This window comes from Crocodylus siamensis, chromosome 3 (genome assembly GCF_052110815.1).
Source record: "Crocodylus siamensis isolate JL-2025a chromosome 3, ASM5211081v1, whole genome shotgun sequence".
Lineage (NCBI taxonomy): Eukaryota > Metazoa > Chordata > Crocodylia > Crocodylidae > Crocodylus > Crocodylus siamensis.
The window spans coordinates 139,349,273-139,366,201 of NC_143397.1; the positions used below are offsets into that span (position 1 = coordinate 139,349,273).

Genomic DNA, 16,929 nt, shown 5'->3' on the forward strand with positions numbered 1-16,929 from the left:
TAATCTCATTATTGAAGGTTTGTCTTGAATTTGTCCCCCTCCCACAGCTACAGCAGGGAAATAAATCTGGAGGATCAGGTAGCCCCCTTGCTTTCTGCCTCCGCAACTTCTTCCCCCTGCAGCCCTTTCTCCCTCACCCCACCCTTGCTATCAGACTCTGTTCTCCCTGAGCACATGGAAGTGAGGAACAAATATGAGAACACCGACTTTGAAATAAACATGCCTTTAGTAATTTGCTTACAGACAAATCACTGTGGGCAGTCATAGATTTAGCTCATTCAGAACTAAATTGTTGCCTTTTTGGAAACTGCTGCTAGTTTTAGCACAGGTAGTCCATAAACACAGTTTTAAGCAGTAGCACTTTTGAACCTACCTATGTAGTACAACTTGGATGCATCTACATAAGATGTTTTCTGTATAGCTGTCTAATTAGTTCTGCAGTAAAGTCTCAATATCTACATGTGCAGCCCTATTAGGTCACAAGAAACTAATAAACTCCAATACAAGCCAGTACTTTTAAATACAAGTACTATCCTGTGGCAGAGTTCTTTAGTGCACAGCAATGCATGTGTAGATGCTGACAAGGCTGGTTGGGGCACAAGTATAAATCAGTGTGCTGGGGCTGCCTCCTGACTAGCCCCACACTGGAGCACCTTCATGCCCCAGCGAGCCTCTCTGTATGCTGAGCCAGGTCAGAACAGCCCTGGGGTGGCAGGCTGACTCCCCAGGCTCCCTGCCAGCCAGGGCTGCTCTGACCTGGCTCAATGTGCTGTGGCCCTGGGTGGCTGCGGTGAGAAGACCCTGGCAGCAGTGAGGGGGAGGAGGCTGTGGCCACCACCAGGTCCTGCTTTTTCCTGGTGCCCAGCAGCAGCTTCTGCCCAGCCACTGCTGCTGAAACTGGGCAGCAGCTCCAGCCCACCCCCCTGGGGTAAAAGGGTAGCCTGGAGTGCTGGTGGTGGCCCTGCTGAAGCTGCTGCCTGCCCACTCACCCTCACAACAGCTCCTCACCAACCCATGACCCCATCCTGCATAGGGAGGTTTGGTGAGCGGTTGCATGTGGGGGAGTGGGAGTGCCAACCCAGCCCACGCCTGCTCCCCAAAACTCCCTATGTAGCCTGCAGGCTGAAATAATTGCCTACCCCTGTGGGGAGGGGGGAGCTCCTTGCCCCTACGTGGCTGGTGCTCTGCCAGGGTGGGGAAGGAGGCAGTTTCAGTGGTCAAGGGGCAGCTCTCTGCATATGCACCAAGGGCTTCTGGCTCTCCACATGCAGTGTGGTGCTGTGCTGGGTGGGGGGTGTTGCCATCTCCCTGTACACTGCCTCCTGCTGCTTCTGCACAGATAGCTTCTCAGAAACACGCTCTGCCATGGAGCAGGCCGGGGTCCCAGGGAGCTGTTTCTTTAGCATCCCTTCTTATCCTGCACCCAGGGTAGGTGCCTCTCTTGCCCCACCCTAGTTATGCTGCTGCTTCTCCCCTGATTATTCTGAACTGTATATTTTCCAGTGTGCGATTTGCCTGTATGTTGGGTTCATGTGCTCTCTCTGTATGGCTAAACTTGTTACTGGCATCTTGAGTTTCAGCTCTTGACCAAGTGCATATCACTGCCAGGCAGAATGAAGAACAAAATGGCAGGTCTACCCTGCAAGTTTACCACACCTTGCCTCCCAAATTGAGAGTGATATAACAGCGTTCATGAGGCTCTGCAGACAGGCTTATTATGGTGACACTACCAAGAGACAGAACCAATTAGCCTACATGCAATGCTACAGAAATGTGACTCCCTTTTGAAAGTGCGCTCACTGAACCAGCATAGTGGTTTTGAGCAGGCTGGTGGTGGGCACAGAAAGTTTATGATGCAGACATGCCCCAAAAGTTGACCAATAGGAAATGAAAATGTGCTGTGGTGTACCTAGTATATGCTGCTTCCTGTGGTGGCTGCTAAAGGTATAAACAGCTGAACTACTTATTGTGAGGGATTTACTGTGCATCAGCGACTGTTTAAAAACTGGCCATTTGCCCACTCTTAACCCACAGCAGATAAAAGCTAAACCACAATAGCTTAGCTTTCTTTCATTGTATATGAATATGGGCAGTTACCATGAAATAGCTGATGTGTGGCAAAGCCCCGTCTCTTCTTAACTTGTGGTAGGCAATTCATGCACACAGACCTAGGGGAGCCAGTGAAAAGGGGCTACTTCAATTTAGTATCAAAATAATGGGGGAAGGCTTATTCAGCTAAAACATTTGTTCAGAGTTTTGTACTGAGACATTCAAAGCTTGTCTAGTCTATTACTGCTACCAGTCCAGCTTTCCAAGGTTACTATATTGAGTATTCTGGACAATCGCCTGTTAAAAAAATGCTAAAACGTTCTGGAAAAAAATGAGCTAAGTCATTAATCTTGAAATTGTCAGATGAATTATTTTCAATGAGTTGTGATAGCTCATGTACTGGAAGCCTGGCAGGGCATTTGAATTAAGTTTAATCAATAGGTACATATGGCTGTGGATGCATCTAGGTAATGTGTCATCAAGCAACTGAAAATGAATATGTGGTGATACTCTTTATTGAGAGATACAGTAGTGCTACTAATGCAGGCACAAAAACACTAGTCATGTAATGCTGGTCAAAAATATTATTTCCATCAAAACAATTTTTCAGCTAAAACTTGGGTTTTCAGTCAAACATTTCCACCCCACCTCTCTCCTCCCCTCCCCAAAAAAGTATTTGCTGTTTGTGGAAAATTGGTTCTCATCAGAACCAAACCATTTTAAAGAATTTTGTGGAAAGAAAGCCAAAAACATTAATTTAGAAGTGCTACTAGTGAGTCTCAAGTCATGGAAATTGCATTTTTGTATCTTATGCTCCCAACTCTGTTTCTGGGCTCCAGTGTGCAGCCAGACTCCATCTCCCATGAGTCACCACAGTGCTTCAGCCAGAGCTGTAGTTTTTTATTTCATTACTTTTTCCATCTGTAAATATGTTTCAGTGGGCAGTTCTGAGACTGACTGTGTTTCTTCTACTTTGAGATTCTCTGACATATGGTGAAACAGAAGTCCAAAGTGCTATTCAATTTAATTGTAAATTCTTAGTTACGATTTGTGTAATTCATCTTATTTAAACTCTCTAAACCAGGCATTTCACTTGTAAATCATTCAGTTTTATTAATCAGTATTAATTCATCTCTGTTATGCTTTGTTTTCTCTGTGTACCTTCTGAGGGAAAACTATAAAGTTGCAGATTATCTAAAAAATTAGAAATCTTCTAATGGTTGACCTTCTAATGAAGTTTCCCTTCATTTCAAAGTTTATCATTGCAAAGAAACTCAGTGATTAGCTCTGTTATTTCTTAATTTTGGGGAAGCCAAGCATTACTTTTATAGTATCTTCTCAGATTGGAGGAATTGTGTTGACTTTGCTTTGCTTTTTTAAAATTGTTTGTTTTTATCTCCTTATCTACTCCTTCCACATATGTATCACTGCCTCATATTGTCCTTTTAATTTCTTTTCTCATTTTCCATAGTTTTAAGATGCTTAGGTATACCAGCAAGAGTTATTACCAATTATTCATCTGCCCATGATAACAATGCCAATTTACAACTGGATATCTTCATGGATGAAGAAGGAATAGTGGACACCAAACTTACAAAAGACTCAGTCTGGTGAGCTTCACTGGGATATACCTTAATTAAGTCAACTCTGAAAATCTAAAACAATGTGACAGAAATAATCGAGGTGTAGTTTTGTATCTTTATTTTTTAAGGAATACTGCTAGGTTATAGAAATGCAGAGTTGGAAACAGAACTAAAACATAGTGAATAGGCCAATGGATGTCAGAGACATCATGAAAAGAGGTAAGTAGTGGGGTGTCCAAGGGCAAAGTTACAACAGACCCCAGGTTCTGCAGGGTTATGTTCCTTAGCCCCCAAGCAAATATGAGGTTTTACAAATGAACTAGGGGTGAATATATAGCGCAATACCACCTGTATCTTCCAATTGTTTGCTTTGCAACTTTTACTTCAAAGGGCATTTTTCCAGTCAGCTCTATGAGACTGGTGATGTATTCCAGCTGAGTGGAGAAGCGGTGCCTTTTGAAGTAAAAGCAGCAGCAAGCTACTGAGCAGCAGTTCTTAAATGAGCCAGCCTACTGAAGTCTAAGGGAATGGACAAATGTACATTTGGCATCGTTTCAAAAGGGGAACGTTTGAAAAAGGGAATGACAGATCTAGAATGCACAGTATCTGCTGACCTGTAACAGTTATATATGAACAAGTCAGGAATGCTACAAACGTAAGAAAACTGGTCTAACTTGAACCTTGCTTCATATAAGGTTAAATTTGGAGCACATAGGCGCCACCTTGTATTTTTGCTGGGGAGGCAGGGGGCTAAGATGATGGACATGTGGAAAGTTTTACGTGTTTCAGGTGACAGCCCTCTTCCCAAGGGGTGCCAAGGCCCTCGTGCCCCTGTGTACTAAGCACCTCTGAATACTGTCTTGGGAACATGCAGATGCTGGATGGTTCAGAGCAAGAGTCCTTCTCCTTTTGGAGCAGTTTCAAATGTATGTTTGTCCATACCCTAAATAGGCTACCTGCCTACAAATGATCTGGGTTCTACTGCTGGCATCAGCACTCAATATACTGCACACACAAACTAACTGGAGTATTTTGGTGAAGCATTGTCTGAATTCAAGGAAGACCTAACAAAGTTCTCAATCTTTTTATGTAGGATTGGAAGAATATTTCATAGTTTCCATTTGAAACCCAGTCCGTTTTCCATTGAAGCCAATGGGATTCTTTTGGTCATTTTTAGTTGGTTCTTATTTATATGCTGTCTTTAAAGTTTGTACATGCACTCACAGTTCCATGTGGGCAAATCTTAAAATAAATCCATTTTAATATAGATACAAGCATAGGGTATGTCACTTTAATAACATGCCTAGATTTGTAAACATAAGAATTAAGGCACATGATCAGTGCCTTCTTTCGAAGAAGACAATGCTGCTTTTCCCTCAAACTTTTCTATTCTACTTCCTGCAATAAGAAATAACATGTATTGATTAAATGCTACAGTCACCAGAAGTTATCTGTGGGCTGCCATGCCACAAAACCTCTCCTCTGTAGATAGAGGGCAGATTCATTACTTCACACTTTCCTAGATTCAATAGATATCTTCCTGTTTATGGTTAATGATCTTGATTTGTATTAATGATTTCTTCTCCTCATTTGAGTAATGGTAATATTCATGGATCAGCATGTTTCATTAACAACCCAAAAATTGGATTCCTTTTTTAAATAAAATTGGAATAGATCCATTATGTTGGGGTGAAAAGATAGTGTATGTTGTTGCCTTACCTGATGTGACTGCCATAAGCTTCATTGCCAGTAGGGAAGGATCCAGTATTTGGATACTGTGTTGTTTTCCAAGGAAAGCAAGTACTTCTGTATCTTTAGTTTACTACCTATTTTGTCACATGTTCAGCAGAGTCCTAGGGTTGCTGACTCCAAATTCTGCCTCAGCTCTTTGTGATCACAGGGCAACTTAACATTTTTGTGGGTTTGATTTTTCTGTGTTTTACCCTGAATACAAATTGAGAGGCACTGCACTGAAGTTATGCTGGTCGTTTAACTGATGTAGAAAGAGAAGCAGTCCTTCTGTATAGCTATGCATTACTGCAGCATTGTAGACTCTGCAGGGGAGGTTGGATGCTGTGCTGCACAGACAGGTGCCTGACCATGTGTGGGCATGCATACAGTACAGCGGGGTTGGGGAACATCAGTCTCACACAGTGGTTAAGTGCTCACCCACCTGCGTTCACACCTGGAGGGCGCATGGCCCCTGCTAGAGCAGCCTGGTGGGGAGGATGTGGCTTCCAGCCCCTTTGAAATTGTATAGCCCTGTCTTTAACATTTCTGGTATTTTCCTTTTTTGCCCCACCTCTTCATTTCCCTATCAGTTTCAATACCCTTAACTTAATTCAATCCTTTTTCTTTTCCTCCTCTAGATTTAGGGAGAGCTTCTCAAATCAGCATAGCTCCATTGAAGTCAAGTGATCTATGTCAGCTCACACCAGCAGAGGAACTGCCCCCTGATGTTTTATATCTCACATCCTATATGCCTTTCTCTTTGTCTTGATTACTTTTTGAACTTCCTTGTTCATCCCTTTCTCCTCATAGTGAATTTATTGCTACATGGTGCATGTAGCCCCTTGGGCGTAAGTTAATATATTTTACAGCACTTTCTATTTCTCCTCTATGTCCTTTGTTTTCATTACCTTGTACCACTCTATGGTAGCCCTAACTCAGGCTTTAAATTGTTTGTGTCTTTACCTTGATAATATTAAGGCACCTTTTTATTTTTAAAGATGGTACAATCAAGGTATTTATAATGCTTTTTAAGTGTATTCCTCACTTTTATTTATAATCTTTAGGAAACTAAAAACTAGGATTTTACCATATAAAAGACAATGTCAGTTTACTGATCTGTGGATATGAATGACTGTAATTGGATGTGTGTTCCCATTTTAAATTTGGATCAGAGATTTTCTTCAGTTATTTGGAGAAGCTGGTTTTCTCCTAAGTGCTAGGCACCTAATATTTTGCTAAAAGTAACTCCTTCCCAAGGTATAAACATATATATAAAAAAAAATGCATGGATTTTCAAAAAAAAAATATTCTTAAGATGGCTAGACCAGTGGCTGTCATTATAGCCTGTAGCCCTTATGTTAGTTTTCTTGTCTTTTAAGGGTGGTATAAAGACACAGGGAAAATCTGTCTTAAATGTGAGTCAGGCTTTGTTCCTTTGATCAGCTCTGACTAAGCAGACTTCTACACCTTTAGAGTTCTGCCAAGGTCAGTGGGCTCTCAAGTGGGTTGTAGAAGGTGCTAAGCTCATTGTTGAAGACGGCCTTCATACAGAGCCCTTGTGAAGATCTATACTCTATTCTTCCATGACCTTTCCTCCCATTCACTCCAGAAACCAAATTTATTTTAATATGAAAGACAGGTTGCTGGTACACACTTGACCCTAATGTCTCTTTGCATTATCTAATGAAAGGGCAGCCGTTGATTCTAGCATGCCCCTGGTCACATAAGCCATGTGAAGTATTCTTACATTTCATAGATTTCATAGACATTAGGGCTGGAAGGGACTTCATGAGATCATTGGGTCCAGCCCCCTGCCCAAAGGGCAGGAAATTAGCTGGGGTCAGATTCATCATCCAGATGCTTCTTGAGTGTATCCAGAGTAGGTGCTCACATCACTTCTGCAGGGAGTCTATTCCAGACTCGGAAGACTCGGACACTAAAGAAGTTTTTCCTTATGTTCAGTCTAAAATGGTCTTCCAGCAATTTGTGACTGTTAGACCTTGTCTTCCCTTGGGGTGCCCTAGTGAACAGATGTTCTCCCAGTTCCTGATGCACACCCCTGATATACTTAAAGGCTGCTGCCAAGTCCCCCCTGAGCCTACGCTTTTCCAAACTGAAGAGTCCCAATGCCTTTCAGCCTCTCCTCATAAGACCTGCTTTCTTGACCTCTGATCATGTATGTGGCTTTCCTCTGCACTCTCAAGCTTCTCCACATCCTTTCTAAAGTGTGGACCCCGGAACTGGCTGCAATATTCCAGCTGTGCCCTCACCAAGACCGAATAAAGTGGGAGGATGACATCTTGGATCTTGCTTGAGATGCATCAGTAGATGCATGCCAGGGTTTTATTTGCTTTGCTGGCTGTGGCATCACATGGTAGCTCATATTCATCTTGTGGTCAGTTATGACCTCTGAGTTGCTTTTGGTCGTAGTCATAGGTGACATGTAGGGAGAATTACAGGGTGACACGTGCTCCACCTGAAATTGGCTCTCACCAGCTGGGGAGTGGGGAGCACCTGCCGGTGCCCCCCATGAGAAACACCAGCGGCATTTCCATTTTTTCTGGTGGCACTTCCAGTTTGCCACTGGCACTTCTGGGGTTGACGATCAGCCGCTGGGGGACCCCCAGAGCCAGGAGGCACCAGTTGCCCATGCTCATAGTGCTAAGTGGTGTAGCACTGCCTAGCCTATAGGTATGATGTGGGTTCTTTTTCCCAAGGTGGAGCACCTTGCATTTCTTTATGTTGAAAGTCATCAGGTTTTTATCTGTCTACTTCACAAGACTCTCCAAGTTGGCCTGATGCCCCAGCCTATCTTGTAGTGTGACTGCACTTCCCCATAATTTGGTGTCATCTACAAACTTAGCTAGTCTGCTTCTGACACCCAAATCCAGGTCATTTATGGATTTGTTAAAGAGTACTGGTCCAAGTACTGAACCCTGAGGGAAGCCACTGTTGACTCAGTTCCATAGACTATCACCCTCTGGGTCCAGCCATGGAGCCAGTTCCCCAGTCATTGGACTGTAAAGTTGTCATGGCAGCAGTTGCCCAATTTTGTCATGAGAACATCATGGGAGACTAAGTCAAAGGCGTTTTTGAAATCCAAGTAAATTACATCAACTTTTCCTCCCCTGTTCAGGTGACGTGTCACCTGATCATAGAAGGAGATGATGTCAGTCAGGCATGACCTATCTGTAACAAAGCCATGTTGGCTATCTCTCAGGATGACCCCTTATGTTAGCCTGTTGTTGATGGATTCTTTAATAATTTTTTCCATGATCTTTCCAGGGATTGAGATCAAACTGATTGGCCTGTAGTTCCCTGGGTCTTCCTTCCTTCCTTTCTTGAAGATAGGCACCACATTGGCCCTCTTCCAATCTTCAAGAACCTCTCCTGAGTGTCATGAGCTCTCAAATATCCTTGCCATTGGTCACGCTATAATATCAGCCAACTCTTTTAGGACTCTTGGGTGCATTTCATCAGGGCCTGCTGACATATGGATGTCCAGCCTCTAAAAGTGTTCCATCACAAGGTCTTCACCAAATGTAGGCATATGGTCACCTGTTCCCTAGTAATCCTGTGTCCTGTCAGGCAAGGTGATCTCCTTGGGCTGGTGAAAAACTGATGCAAAGTAGTCATTAGGAAGATTATCTTTTTCCTGGGTGTCGGATGTCAGTTGCCCCATTTGGTTCAGCAGGGGTCCAGTGTTGTCCTTATTTCTCTTTCAGCTTCCCACATATCTGAAGAAGGACTTTTTATTGTTCTTGTAGCAGCGCAGGGTCCTAGGGGTCGCCGTGATCTCCCCTAGCACCCCTGCCATACCAAGTCAGTGTTAAAGCACCCTCACCATCTTGCCTGCTACGTCTTTGATGTTAACAGTGTTTAAGGGAGGCTGCCCTTAGTCCTCTCTGACATGGTGCCCTGATGTATCCCAGTCTGTGTTCTATCTTGGGTGACTCGGTGCACCCCAGCCTTTTGGGCTATGCGTGGCTCCAACCCCCCCGGTACCACACCCCAAGCCTCCCAGATGTACCAGATGTTGTTTTGTCGATTCCACGCTCCATGCCCCACTGGCGTTCTCTGGCTTGTCTCGCAGCCTGCGCCCCCACTGGTGCTGCCTGGCTTGTCTCGCAGCCTCCACCCCCACTGGCGCTCCCTGGCTTGTCCCCTTTTTGGGGTTTCTCGCAACTGACCTGCACTGGGGCTGGGGTCAATGCACCCCAAAATGCTGTGCCCTCTCTGGCACTGGGGTCCCCACGCTACCATGAAGCCCCTATGAGGCCTCCTCCATCCCCTAATAGCCTCACCCAGTCCGCCGGTGTAACAGCAACAACAAACAATAACACAAGCCCCTGGGCTATAACACAAAGCTAAACCTCATGGCTAAACATTCTCCAAACCACACCACATCTCTCACCCATCTAACTAGCGGCTGGTACATTCAGGCCTTATTCTCTTTCCCAAATTCCGGGCTGATCTCTTTCCCTTAGGCAGTACTCCTCCTTCCTGGCTGCCGGCAGAGGCAGAGAGAGAGAGAGAGCACTCCCAGCCTCCTGCCTGGGTCTTATAGTAGTCAGCCATGCCCCTTCTGGTCAGCTGACTCACAGAGTGTGGGCCCTTAGCTCCTCCTGGTTGCCCCTAGCAACCAGCGCCTGAGCCCATACTGCTGCTTTTCCAGTAGCAGGCACCTTAGTGCCCTGCTACAGTCCTTAATTTCCATAGCCAGTTTGAGCTTGGTTTTGGCTTTTCTGGTCTGCTCCCTACAAGTGCGGGCCAGTGATGCGGAATCCTCCTTAGAGGTATTTCTGACCCATACAGGCTTCTCTTTTAAGAGTCAGGAGGCCCATGAGTTCCCTTTTAAGCCAAGCCCAGCCCTTTTACTACCTTTCCTAAAGGCTGGAATAGACTTCCCTTGTGCTTTTAGAATTGCGTTGTAAGGAACAACTCTTGGACTCCCTTCCCTCTCAGATCATGATCTTTCAGGGCCTCAACAACCAACCTCCTGAACTTGTGAAAGTCAGCTTTCCTGAAGTTGAGGATTTCTGCATTGCTGACTGATTTGCCAGCTTTGCAAATGGATAGAGAAAAGTGGATGGATAGAGAAAGTGATCAACTCGTGATCACCAAGCTTCCCTTCAATCCTCAGGTTGTTTACTAGATCATCCCCTTTGGCTAGAACCAGGTCTAGCAGCACCTCACCCCTTGTCAGCCCATGGACTTCTTGAGTCAGATGAAGCTCATCAGTGCAGGAAGTTGTGTGACCTATTAGATTTAGCTGAATGCTCTTCCCGTGAGATGTTAGGGTGGTGGAAATCACCCATGACAACCATTTCAATGTGCTGCCAGGCATAAAACTCACCTGGTCATTTTTTATTAATTTCCCTATTTCTTTGTTTAGCCTACTTGTAATTATCTTTGTAAATATTTTATGGTCACTACATTGATCTGCACAGTCATTCGCACAATCCGTAATGTCTCTGGTTTAGGTACAAGAGCACAACATCAATTTACAAAATTATTTTAATACGATTAAATCCTCAGTTGGGGCTACTTATGGAAGGGGGAAGTCTAGGCTACTTTTTTGTGATAAAAGAATCCTCCAAAACCTAGGCTGGCATAAGTTAATATCTTTCTCTTTCTCTCTCTCACCCATGATCATTATCATCATTACTATTATTGCTGCTGTTGTTAGTGTTTTATATTATGACAGTGGGCAGGGTTATATCTACATAGTGCAATGTAGCACCATATGGAGATACCTGAGCTCTGAAAAAACTGACTCTACAACTGGCAACAATATAACCACACATAGACAGTGCTGAAAAAAGCTAATTTGACCAGGCCAAGCACAGCATATATGGTTCAGCATATGTGGGCTCCAAGACCCAGATTAATATCTCTGCTTGGCACTGTACTATACACTGTAGACATGCCAGCTTGTTCAGAGCTAGCATGGATATCACTACAAAAAGTGTTGTGTTGTCCTCTGTAGATATACCCTAGGTGCCAAGTACTGTGCAAACCTAAAGCAGACAATCCCTGCCCCCAAAAGTGTAGAATCAAAGTTATTATATTTTGTTGTCTAACTACTAAATTACACTACTGTGTTCATTGTGCCCACTACCCGATCCTTTTTTTTGGCACTTTTATAGAATGCAAAGCCAATAACATTTGAACTAAACTCAAGTATTCAAGACAGGCTTGTGTATCATAACAACTTTCCAAAACCCACCTAGCATATATAGCACTTCCTACTGCTAGCCATTGTCCAAGTTCTACAAGGATGATTCAACATTAAGCGTTCTTAGCAGCATAAAAATTCTAGAAGTGTGTGTCACTTGCTTTGAATAATTCTTTTTCCTATAGCCCTGCTTCATTAGCTCTCCTAACTGACAAGTTTTTCTCTGATCCAAGGTTTCATTTCCACTTTGAAATGTCTTGTTAGAGAAGCCTCAGATCCCTCTGATTCCACACCATCCCTGTTTTTTGACCTGTTAATGAAATGGTTAGAGTTTAAGAACCCCCATTTTGGTTTGGGCTTTATTGCTAATATCATTGCGTTCCTGTGTCAACCACTACATGGATGTCATTTGTTCGTATCTGCAGCAGGGTAAAAATTATTTGCAAAGAAAAGTGGAGAAAAGTTCTAAAAATGCTCCTTTCCCTTTCACACTCCCCTTCCCTTTTTTTGCAGTAATGAAACTGAAACAATTGATCAGTTCAGTTGCAAGAAACTTCTTTTGGGGTTTTCCTTTATTTTTTATGCTCTCCCTTGAGTTTGAAAAAATTGCAAGAAGAAAGCTACAGAACCAATGTTTCTCTTTAGGTCTGTTCATTTTTTAAACATTTTGGACATACTATGTGAGATGACTCTGGTGTTTTGTTTTTTTTCCCAAGCATTGAGTCAACTGAGGGCATTTCAAGTCTAGATTAACCACTTAGGCTGTGTCCAGATGTATGTGGACATTTTGTTCCTCAGGGACAACTAGTGGCGATGCACCGTGTGCTACCGCTAGTTGTCCCCAGGGAACGCCTGTGCCATGTGTGTTCTGGTGTGTGGCAAGTTACCCTGGGTGGGGTAGGAGATGCTGGCTGGCCCCAGCAGCCTTACCTGGACTTCTGGGGGACCAGCCCAGTCAGAACCATTCCTGGGGTCCAGCTCCAGCTTTGGGCAGTGCATGCGCCACTCCACATTTTTTTTTCCATTTTTTTTTAACCCCTGGATATCCAGGGGTCAAAAAATCCTTCCGTGTTGCTCTCTTGCAGCACAGAGAACAACTGAATGTGTAAAATGGGGTGCCACATACATGTCTGTGTCATCACATACCACACTGCTGTGCTTGCCTAGATGCAGCCTTAAATGCTTTTAAACCTGACCTATAGAGATATGCCATATGTCCCTGGAGATATGTCCTCTCTTTTGTCAGCACTGGAGTCTGTGAGCTTATTACAAACTGAGAGAGCTGAGCCTGGTTTTTATTCCCTTGCCCCCTTGGGGACTAATTAAAAGGGGTTTGTGCCTAATGTAGCCTTGTCTCAGTTACCAGAATCTCCTTTTAGGTGCCTTGCATTCAGCGTGATATAAGGGAGCTTCAGAGTTCTCTTTTTTTTTTTTTGTCTTGGGAGTAGACTGGAATCAAGCAGCCTGAGGATAAGGGAACTGAAGGGAAGGCAAAAAGCAGCACTCCTCACCAAGCATTATCAGACACCAGATTGAGGATATATTCTTTGAAGCATAAAGTGCTTATCTCAGCAGTTTTACCAGATCTTTCACTCCATTAGTGGGATGTTGTGACACAGTTTCTGTTGGGATTTATATTTATACTTGAGAGCCTAATCTCCTTGGTCCTCCTGTTAAAGGAACTATCACTGCTGGAATGAGGCTTGGATGTCCAGACCTGATCTTCCTGTTGGATTTGGAGGGTGGCAGGCTGTGGATGGCACTCCTCAAGAAACCAGTGATGGTAATCCTGCGTATGGTCCTAAGCATTCTTCACAGCATTCTTTCTGATGGCAAATCTACTTGTTGTGGTAGGCTGGATCCATCACAACTGTGGCAACATTTTGCTGAAATATTCATCCTTGGCCTGTGCATGGGCCATTTTGAGCTCCAGAATTGATCAACCTGATTTTTTTTTATAGCAGCACAAATTGTGAGCAAACAGATGCTTTTTTCTCACCACACCTAAAGAAAATCAGTTTCGTGAACACCCAGTCATGCGGGTTGCGTCTGGCTGAGTAGGAAAAGCAGGGAGATCATATTACCCAATGTCCTGCAGGATCAAGGGAGCAATGTGTGTTTCACCCAGTGAAGCAGATCAGCTGTGCCCTGACGCATCGCAGTATAACTGATCTGCTTCATTTGGTATTGGCTATTCTAGCCTCTGCTACCAAGCTGCTGCATAGCTTCAGAATTTGCACTGGATTGCAGGGCTGGTAATGGAACATCGAGCTTTTAACTTCTTGTTCCACAGTTTATTAATGAAGATGGCCAGAAAATAAAAATTCCATTTCCATGAAAACTGTCTAGGTTTCAATGTACTCTTTTTGTTCCACATGAGACTGAAAACAAAACCATGAAAAAATGTCACAAAAACAAACCTGTCCACACTAGATTATCTGCCAAATACCTGGCATTTAGAATATTCAGAACTGAGGCATGTTGGTGGGACAACACAGCAAATTTGTGGTGACACATCTGCATTCCGCCTGTTCTGTGGCAAATTTGGATCCTGGTAACATTACTGCATTGAATACTTTACAAGTGGTCTCACTGAAATCAGTGCATATAATATTGATGGAGCTGGGATCTTGAAAGAGAAAGGGAAGTAAAATTTTCTATGGACATTAACAAGCAGCTTCGGTGCTGCATCACATCTTTGCCGCATGGGTCAGAAATGCACTTGCAGTGCTGCATGCATCTCAGGTAATTTGGTCTTTGAAGTAATTACGTCAATGGAAGGTTATGCCCTGTATGTCCTTGCATGGAGACAACAGCAGAGAAGATGGGTTCTTCCTAGTCCTATAAGCTTATCTTTCCATTTCTTGTATTATTTTAGGCCAATGGCTTTGGCTAAATGATTTTCCCCCTACCAAAATCTAGCACTTTCTAGTTATTTAAGATTAAATTTCTTCATTCCCCCTTCTTCAGGTATGTATAGATGTGGTCCTGCTTCAGTGCAAGCCGTTAAACATGGTCACGTTTGCTTCCAGTTTGATGCTGCCTTTGTTTTTGCTGAGGTATGTATTTGAAAAAAGGAATAGCATATATTAGGGGTGAGCATTTGACTGGTCAAATATATAATGTTAAAATATTTTAAGAAGTAATTTATTAGAACAGTGGATAGAGAGGCTTTAATTTTCAGAAGGCCAATCCAAGAGGGGTCCAGCAGTGCAGATGTATGCCTTGTTGGCTGTGTGGTGCATATGCAAGGAGCATTCTGAGCTCACTAGTATGCCAGCACAGTTCCTGCCAGAGCTGTGCATGTACTGTGAGCTCTGAGCAAATCTGCTGATTGGCACAGGTTTGGTCCAGAGCTCCTTCTTTCATGCAGCTCTGGAGCCCAGGGGTTCAGTGCTGCTGCCCATCTCTCTTTTACTTTGCTGCTGAATTCATCAGGGGAAAAGGGGAGCCAGGGAGAAGGGAGGGCAGTGGCAGCACTCACCCCCTGGGCACTGGAGTTACTCAACAGCAGGGACTCTAGCCAGAGCTCATGCTGATCAGGTTATGCACTCAGAGATCACAGGGCATGTCCAGTAAGAGCTGCACTGACATGCTGACGAGCTCAGAGAGTTTGCTAGGCATGCAGGATGAATGGGGGGGGGGTGACCACATCCCCTCACCAATCCTGGATCCACCCATGTAAGTAGATTAGATACACTTTTCCTAATTACAACAAAGTTAATTAACTGTTATAGTGAAACAAGGAAATTAAATTCTAAAAAACTGTAATTAATTTTGATAACTACCAATGTTAGGTATGTGTAAATAAGAATGCTATTCAAGACTGAACAGTTCCACTTTTCATTGGCATTTTTCTTGAAGCTGAAATGGTTACAAAATTTAAAAAAAGAAATCAAATAGAAATAAAATACATAGCAATGATAAAAGACAAAAGTCAGCTTTTAAAGTGAAATTATGCTAAGTAGGCAGCAGGCTAACTATTCAGACATTTTGCTATTTGTACTTGGAGATGCTTGTAGTCACAGCAGGTTGCCAATAGAAGAAACGTTTCTGTGCTGCTGGTTTTGATTCTTCCCTCAGCACAGAGCAGCTTCTGCAGCCCTAAGTGGCTTCACTGGGGGGGGAAGCTCAGAAGAGAGGAACAAGCCTGGTCCTAAATGGGGGCGAGTGGAAGGGGGGGCTGCCACCTACGCAAGGACATTCTTGGCTCCCTGGAATATTTGGCAACTTTTGACTGCAGTCAAGTAATTGCTCATCAAATGACCAGTTATTGACTTTATTTCACAAGTAAATTGACTGGCTTGCCCACACTTATATGTATAGAATTATATCAATGACACCAAGAAGGGGATAGGAAACTGGTCTCCACTTTTCATATGTGGATTCATTGTTCCCTATATGCTGCCTGTAAAAATAATACTGTGACTCCATTCCATTGAGTAGGTGTGACATGGGGGGAGTCTCCATTCTTAAGCTCCTAGTTGCCAGAGTAGTAAGCATAAGAATCTCTCCAGTTCAAATGAAGTCACAGATGCACAGAAAGTTACTCTGTGCTTGCCCTTGTGAAAGGTCAATGCACAGGTAATAAAGCTAGCACGAGTAGTCATTAGCCAAAGACATAGAAGAGGCAGAATGTGCACACCACAGCTCCTTCAGGATTTTAACTGTCACTATACGCAGGATGTGAAGACCTTAAAGACAAGTAAGCTCTTGGGGCAGAGAATGTATTGTGTATCTTCCTGTAGATATGGACAACACTACCATGTTGTGTGACACTACTAAAATACAAATAGATGACAATAATTGGGCTCTGCAGCTCAGAACAATATTTTTAAGTATCATTAAAACCATATTTCTGTCGAGCCTTACTTAACCTTCAAAAAATCTTAATCAATATTAAACAAGTTGACAGTAGGCCAGACCCTTAGCTGGTGAAAACTGACTGTAGTGGCTATGAATGGGCCTCCCACCATGTTAATACATCTAAACATAAAGTGGATTTCATAGCTGTTTTATGGTTTTACCAACTTACTATTAGTATAAGTCTTTTCTGGGCATGTTCTGGTCACCCAGGGTGTGTTTACTTGGTGTCATCTTTGTGGCCAGTTGTGTGGCCCCTTTCCCCACATCAGTTCTATCACCATTTAAATGAGGTCTGTTCAGAAGCATTGTTGGATCTTATTCAGGCTATCTCTTGGGAGAGATGGAGATAAGTGCTGAGGAGAGCGCTCAGATCTACTCCAAACTGCTCCAGGCTACTCCCAGAGATCTGCTCTGGTGTGTCTGAGCAAAGGTGAGTATTCAGGGTTTCTTTGTCAGCTTCTTTCATGTCCTAGGGTCTTCAGAGAATCCATATAGTCCAGTTCAGGAAAGTGGTTAAACAAG

At 43.5% G+C, this 16,929-nt stretch overlaps 1 protein-coding gene across 1 annotated transcript in view; it reads left to right on the top strand.

Moving 5' to 3' along the window:
* Nucleotides 1-16,929, top strand: part of F13A1 (coagulation factor XIII A chain) — a 97,617-nt gene that overhangs the window by 56,112 nt on the left and 24,576 nt on the right. The window contains exons 8-10 of the mRNA XM_090039336.1: nucleotides 3,521-3,659; nucleotides 13,221-13,324; nucleotides 14,512-14,600. Coding sequence (XP_089895462.1) covers nucleotides 3,521-3,659; nucleotides 13,221-13,324; nucleotides 14,512-14,600 — 332 coding nt within the window. The remainder of the gene's footprint in view (nucleotides 1-3,520; nucleotides 3,660-13,220; nucleotides 13,325-14,511; nucleotides 14,601-16,929) is intronic.